General features: G+C 42.2%; 1 protein-coding gene across 3 annotated transcripts in view; it reads left to right on the forward strand.

Annotated features, from left to right (window-relative positions):
* Window positions 1-6,722, forward strand: part of SALL1 (spalt like transcription factor 1) — a 14,784-nt gene extending 8,062 nt beyond the window's left edge. For all 3 annotated transcript variants that reach the window (XM_017740837.1, XM_008638791.2, XM_017740838.1), the window contains 2 exons: window positions 50-3,459; window positions 4,515-6,722. In XM_017740837.1, coding sequence (XP_017596326.1) covers window positions 50-3,459; window positions 4,515-4,955 — 3,851 coding nt within the window. In that variant the 3' untranslated portion in view covers window positions 4,956-6,722. The remainder of the gene's footprint in view (window positions 1-49; window positions 3,460-4,514) is intronic.
* Window positions 6,723-7,623: the final 901 nt, after the last annotated feature.

Raw genomic sequence — 7,623 nt, forward strand, 5'->3', positions numbered from 1 at the left:
TTTTGTATTTACTGGTTGGTTCCTAATCCATCATCTTTTGATGTTATAGGAGACACAGAAAAGGGTCAAGCAAATCGAACCACTAAGAACAAGGACGCCCATGTCTGTGGCAGGTGCTGTGCTGAGTTCTTTGAATTATCAGATCTCCTGCAACACAAGAAGAATTGTACTAAAAATCAATTAGTTTTAATTGTGAATGAAAATCCAGCTTCTCCTTCTGAAACCTTCCCTCCTAGTTCCCCTTCTGATAATCCTGATGAACAGATGAATGACACAGTTAATAACACAGATCAAGTAGACTGCAGTGACCTTTCAGAGCATAACAAACTTGACAGGGAAGAATCCATGGATGTGGAGGCTTCCAGCATTAACAATAGCAGTAGCAGTTCCAAGAGTGTCAACAATAGTATTACAAGCAGTAACAGCTCCACAATGGGTACCTCAGCTGTAACAACCTCTCTACCTCACATAGGGGATCTGACAACACTAGGCAACTTTTCAGTGATAAACAGTAATGTAATAATTGAAAACCTGCAGAGTACAAAAGTGGCAGTAGCACAGTTCTCACAGGAGGCGAGATGTAACGGGGCATCAAGCACTAAACTCGCTGTCCCTGCCCTGATGGAGCAACTGTTGGCATTGCAGCAGCAGCAGATCCATCAGTTGCAACTGATTGAACAAATTCGTCACCAAATATTATTATTGGCTACCCAAAATACAGACATGCCAACATCTTCTAGCCCTTCTCAAGGTACTTTACGAACATCTGCCAACCCCTTGTCCACATTAAGTTCCCATTTATCCCAGCAGCTGGCTGCAGCAGCTGGATTAGCACAAAGCCTTGCTAGTCAATCTGCCAGCATCAGTGGTGTGAAACAGCTACCCCCTATACAGCTACCTCAGAGCAACCCTGGCAACACTCTAATTCCATCCAATAGTGGCTCTTCTCCAAATATTAACATATTGGCAGCAGCAGTTACAACACCGTCCTCAGAAAAAGTGGCTTCAACTATTGGTGGCTCACAGCTCAACAACCCACCAGTATCAGCATCATCTTCACCAGCTTTTGCAATAAGCAGTTTATTAAGTTCTGCATCTAATCCACTTCTACCTCAGCCCACCCCTAGTAACTCTGTTTTCTCCAGTCCCTTGTCCAATATTGGAACACCTGCAGAGGATTTAAACTCCTTGACTGCCTTGGCACAGCAAAGAAAAAGCAAGCCACCAAATGTAACTGCATTTGAAGCAAAAAGTAATTCAGATGAGGCATTCTTTAAGCATAAATGCAGGTTCTGTGCTAAAGTGTTTGGGAGTGACAGTGCCTTGCAGATTCATTTGCGTTCTCACACTGGCGAGAGGCCATTTAAATGCAACATATGTGGAAACAGGTTCTCCACAAAGGGAAACTTAAAAGTCCACTTTCAGCGTCACAAAGAAAAATACCCTCATATTCAAATGAATCCGTACCCAGTGCCAGAGCATTTGGACAATATTCCTACAAGCACGGGTATTCCTTATGGGATGTCTATACCACCAGAGAAACCTGTCACGAGCTGGCTGGACAGCAAGCCAGTCCTCTCCACTTTGACAACTTCTGTTGGCCTGCCACTCCCACCAACGATTCCAAGCTTGGCCCCGTTCATCAAAACTGAGGAGCCTCAGCCGATTCCCATTAGCCATCCTTCTGCTAGCCCTCCCTGCTCTGTCAAGAGTGACTCGGGAACAGCTGATCCCACATCAAAAATTTCGAATGGACTTTCTGATGAGGTAGAGGCTGGTGTGTTGCCTACCTCGAATGGCAAAACAGAAGAAAACCCTCAAAACACAAGCACCATCACTAACATGAGCAGCTCTGTGAGCTCCCCGGCAGCAGACTCGGGCTCCAGCAGTGTCGCCACTTTTACAAATCCGCTGATGCCTCTTATGTCAGAGCAATTTAAGGCAAAGTTTCCATTTGGAGGACTATTGGATTCAACGCCAGCATCTGAAACATCAAAATTGCAGCAACTTGTAGAAAACATTGACAAAAAGGCAACTGATCCTAACGAGTGCATCATTTGCCACAGAGTTCTCAGCTGCCAGAGTGCACTGAAAATGCATTATCGCACCCATACTGGAGAAAGGCCATTCAAATGTAAAATCTGTGGTCGTGCTTTCACTACTAAGGGCAACTTAAAGACTCACTACAGTGTCCACCGTGCCATGCCCCCGCTGAGAGTGCAACACTCTTGCCCGATCTGCCAGAAAAAATTCACCAATGCCGTTGTGCTACAGCAGCATATCCGAATGCACATGGGAGGGCAGATCCCCAACACCCCAGTGACAGAAAACTATCCTGAGTCAATGGAATCAGATACGGGATCTTTTGATGATAAGAATTTTGATGATATAGACAACTTCTCAGACGAGAATATGGAAGACTGTCCTGACAGCAGCGTGCCAGATACACCTAAATCTGTGGATGCATCCCAAGACAGCTTGTCTTCTTCCCCTCTGCCCCTGGAAATGTCAAGTATTGCTGCTTTGGAAAATCAGATGAAGATGATCAATGCTGGCCTTGCTGAACAACTTCAGGCAAGCCTAAAGTCAGTTGAAAATGGGTCAGTGGAAGGGGATGTTTTGACTAACGATTCGTCATCTGTCGGTGGTGATATGGAAAGCCAAAGTGCTGGAAGCCCTGCTGTCTCAGAGTCTACCTCTTCCATGCAGGCCTTGTCCCCATCCAACAGCACTAATGATTACCACAAGTCACCAAGTATTGAAGAGAAACCATTAAGAGCTTTACCAAGTGAGTTTGCCAATGGTTTGTCTCCAACCCCTGCTAACAGTGGTGCTTTGGACTTGACATCTAGTAACACTGATAAAATGATTAAAGAAGAGTCCCTGAGTATGCTCTTTCCTTTCAGAGATAGAGGTAAATTTAAAAACACCGCATGTGACATTTGTGGCAAAACATTTGCTTGTCAGAGTGCCTTGGACATTCATTACAGAAGTCATACCAAAGAGAGACCATTTATTTGCACAGTTTGCAATCGTGGCTTTTCCACAAAGGGTAATTTGAAGCAGCATATGTTGACACATCAAATGCGAGATCTACCATCACAGCTTTTTGAGCCCAACTCCAGTATCGGCCCCAATCAGAACTCTTCGGTTATGCCTGCTAATACACTGTCATCGCTCATAAAGACTGAGGTTAACGGGTTTGTGCACGGCTCTCCTCAGGACAGCAAGGAAGCACCCTCCGGTCTAGTAGCTTCGGGGCCACTGTCCTCTGCCACGTCTCCTGTGCTGCTCCCTGCTCTCCCCAGAAGAACTCCAAAACAGCACTACTGCAACACGTGTGGGAAAACATTTTCTTCTTCCAGTGCTCTGCAGATCCATGAAAGGACACACACTGGTGAGAAACCTTTTGCCTGCACTATATGTGGAAGAGCATTCACAACAAAAGGCAATCTGAAGGTACTTTTTCGTCTTGCTGTTCTTAGGTTTCATTTTCTCCTTGCTGGGGGTTTTTGATTTTTGACACGTATTAATGTTGCAAGCAGTGGTACCTTTGGGTGTTTGTGGTGTGACTGTGTGTTTAGTCAGCTCTGGTAGACCTAGATGGCCTCTTGTTGAGTGCTTGTGCTGGCAGCAGGTCTGAGGCATGTGCTGTTTTGACTTAATTAGAATTCATCTGCCAGCAAAGGCTGTCTATGTAGAGTGTGAAACGGAACAGCCTAATGATGGTAAGGAGTATTAATTAACAGAGAAATGCGTTTTGTAACTCACACACCTCTTCAAGAAGCGAAAGGCTCTTTAATGTGCTGTATTTCATAACTATCATGTAAGGTGAGTGTTTAAAAAAACTATTAACATAATTCTGGAAATAATGGGCATTACTTTAATTGATTATATAACTAACATTTCCTACTGATATGTGTTTGAAAAAGCAAATATACTTAAGTTTTAGAACACCAGTTGAGCACTTTAGTGTGTACATTTTTCTGTTGACAGAGTATTTCTCTAGAGGTTGCTGCCAGTAATGTGAGATGAATAATTACTTTCAGGCCATTCTGTATATACACGAGGCTCTCCGATGAGCAATCAGTAAAGGATACTTTCTGCCTGTCTGAAAAGGACATTTATAGGGTAAAGGGTGTCAAATACAATACTTACTATTGCAATGAAAGTGGACATAGCAATTCTATCCCTGAAAGCAGCTATCTGCCATTGACAGAATAATGCAAAGTCATTATAAACTAAATACATGTGATAAAAAAAAGTGTAAGAAGCAATGCATTGTTCAGTAGGAGAACAGGTTATTCTGGGTAATGGTGGTGGGCTAACCTAGAAGTAGTTTATTATTCGAGATGGGAAATGGAGCCCTGTATCCTCTATCTTTAATGCCATTCAATATGTAACAAGACTGGACACGTTCATGGATTCCTGCCTTCTCTGTGATCAAAATAAGTTTGAAATCCCTGTCAACCTCTATTTTTCGTTTGTTTGTTTCTTCCTTTCTTTCTTTCCAGGTTCACATGGGCACTCACATGTGGAACAGTACTCCTGCAAGACGAGGCAGACGACTTTCTGTAGATGGCCCCATGACATTTCTAGGAGGCAATCCTGTAAAGTTCCCAGAAATGTTTCAGAAGGATTTGGCTGCGCAGTCAGGGAATGGAGACCCGTCCAGCTTCTGGAACCAGTATGCAGCTGCACTCTCCAACGGCTTAGCCATGAAGACCAACGAGATCTCCGTCATCCAGAATGGGGGCATCCCTCCAGCACCGGGCGGCCTGGGCAACGGTGGCAGCTCTCCCATCAGTGGCTTGACAGGAAGCCTGGAGAAGCTCCAGAATTCAGAACCCAACGCACCTCTAGCTGGTCTGGAGAAAATGGCAAGCAATGAAAACGGGACTAACTTCCGTTTTACGCGTTTCGTGGAAGACAACAAAGAAATTGTAACAAATTAGAAGAAAACTCCATCAATAACATTCCTGCAAATAGTGCAACCTAGGGTTGTTTTTTCAAGCTGCAGGCTACAACATTACAAAGACTTTGTTTTGTACCATGTTCTACTTCTAGAGTTCTAAGAGAGCTTATTTATTAGTGATATAACCTTGCTTTGCAAACAAATGCAAGCATTAACTTTGGTCTCCCGTATTTTGAACTAAATACTAATCGACTAGAGTGCTGTAAACTTGCTGTAACATTTATGGCAGTTGCAAGTCTGTTCTGCTAGGTGATCTTATTCTGGCATTAACTTATTTTCTATATCCAGTTTAACATGAACTCTGGTATTGATGCGATGCCTCAGTGATGCATTAGATCTCTAATAAAAATCTGTATATAAATGTACACTTTGATCCTGCTGGAAACTTTATCAGCAAACACATGGTTTAATTTTTCCAAACAGAATTAAGAAAAGGACTGAGAGAATATAGACTGAACAGTGTGGGTCCTTTACACAGCTCAGTTTTTGATTTTTATTATAAAATTAAAACTGCTTTAATTTTTGTAGATTTAACATTTTCTGTTTTGAACTGTTATTTGTATTGTGCTTTTTACTTGAGTCGTCTTAAATGTTAATACACTTCTGTACAGTAATAAGCACGCGGATTATTAGAGAAGATACTGAAGTGTTGTTTTGGTAGTTGAAACTGAGACGTAACATTTTGCCTTGTAGGTATATTCATTATAGAAAATGTGCTGGACTTTCACAATGCTGCTAAGTATGGCATCTTGAACAACTTCCGTGGACAACTGTAGATGCTCCTGTATATACAATAAGACATCACTTTCATTAAAATGTACATACGTTCCTTACAAGACCAAGCCCTACTCCTTGACCAAGGGAACAAGTATAGTGTTTGTTTATTTTGTATTAGGCATTGGGGGGACAGGGGGAACCTTGGACTGTTACATGCACTTTCTCGGAAAGTTGAAAGGAAAAGAGGTCCAGTTTCTTTAACATTTAATACTTACTAACAGCAGAGATACTGTAATTTTACTCGAGTAATCAAATACATTTTTGCAACAGATAAAAAATTCGCTGTCTCTGTGTTTTTAAGGTGTACCTGTATTTAGTAATCACTTTGTATTATTTAGCCTATCCCTTGGTTAACATGAACTGTCCAGGTTGTATGTGCGTGTTTATATCTGTAAGTATGGGTATACATATATGTATTGCATATTAATTGCTAGTATATTTTTCATACCCCCTAATAGTGGGAAATATCTCCTTAACTATTCAACTCCTCCTTCTCATAAAATTGTAGATATTTTGGCATTTTTAATTTGTTTATTAAAAAAAATGCTGCTAGCAAAGACCTTATTGAGCCTAGGTAAGTTTCCTTTGAAGGAAATAATTTATTATGTTTAAGGCTTGATTCGGTTCAAATGCTTTATATTTGATATTAATTTTATTTTATGAGATTGTATGTTTGTGGCATGCTTATGCTGCTATACCTGTGTTAAGATGTCCACTTGCTAGCCTCCATATACTATGTGGGGTTTATAACTTGATTGTAAAAAAAACCAAACCAAACAAAACCTAATTGCTTTGGCCTTGCACATGATTTGGCTTCCCTTAAACACCTGCAATGCTCATTAACCTCAATGGGAGTTTGTCAAACATAATTCAGCCCAATATTTTCACCCAGTAGAGTTTCATCTCTTTACATTACTTTTTATGAAAAATAAATCAGATTGGCTGCCTTCAAATTATGCCTTCAAAAACACCAACAGGCATAGCCAATTTTGTGTCCATGTGATTTTTTTTTTTCCTATTCCCCCCCCCCCTTGCAATTCCAAGATTCAGGTGTTTTGTGTTACGGGATTTTTTTTCAGGATCACTGTGGGGGGAGTTGCCCACCTTTTTAAACAAGAAACAATCACTTAGCTCTTTCTGTAGCTTGAGTCACAAATTTGGTGTTGGAGAGGATTTACAACTGAAGAGCTGGGGTGAGAAATACTTTTCTTGAGGACTTTTCCCCTTCCTATGATTATGAATCCTGCGTATTAACGCTGTAGTCTGGATACCTCTTGGACTTCATGTCTTTAGGACTTTTCCTGTTCGAATGTGATGATTCACCTGGTACATGATATGCGTTTTTGTTAACGTGTAAGTTGTACGCTAGAGCCCGCTGGCTTGTCAATGTGAATATTTAAGAATTTTAAGTCACCTTTCGGTCTCAGAAAAAGGTAAATTAAAAGGATTTTGATGATTTTATCAATGAAATACTAACTAATTCTCCTTTTAAACTGAGTTGAGATTTGTGCAACAGAAAAGTTGCCAGGGAAGGGTTAGCAGCCCCCCAGCGCGACGGGAGGGTTTCCTCTCCGCGGCTTGAGTTTCATTAGTGCCTTTAACTTCAGCCTTCGGAGCCTCTTCCCACGGGGAAGTGGAGTCTTTAGGTTCCGAGGGAAGCCGCGCCCGGGGCAGGCGGGCCCCGCACTCGCGAACCTTCCCGGGCACCCGGACGCTCCTGCCGCTGGGTAACGTACGCGCTTGGCATTATTCAGGGGACAACGAAAAAAAAAAAAACCAGAACAAAAAAAAGAGCGATTTCCTTTCTCGTACCTCGGGGCCTTTCCCCCGGCCCGCTCCCTGAGCGGAGACCTGGGCTCGGCTGAGGGGCC

The sequence above is a fragment of the Corvus brachyrhynchos genome, unplaced genomic scaffold (genome assembly GCF_000691975.1).
Source record: "Corvus brachyrhynchos isolate BGI_N302 unplaced genomic scaffold, ASM69197v1 scaffold26, whole genome shotgun sequence".
Classification (NCBI taxonomy): domain Eukaryota; kingdom Metazoa; phylum Chordata; class Aves; order Passeriformes; family Corvidae; genus Corvus; species Corvus brachyrhynchos.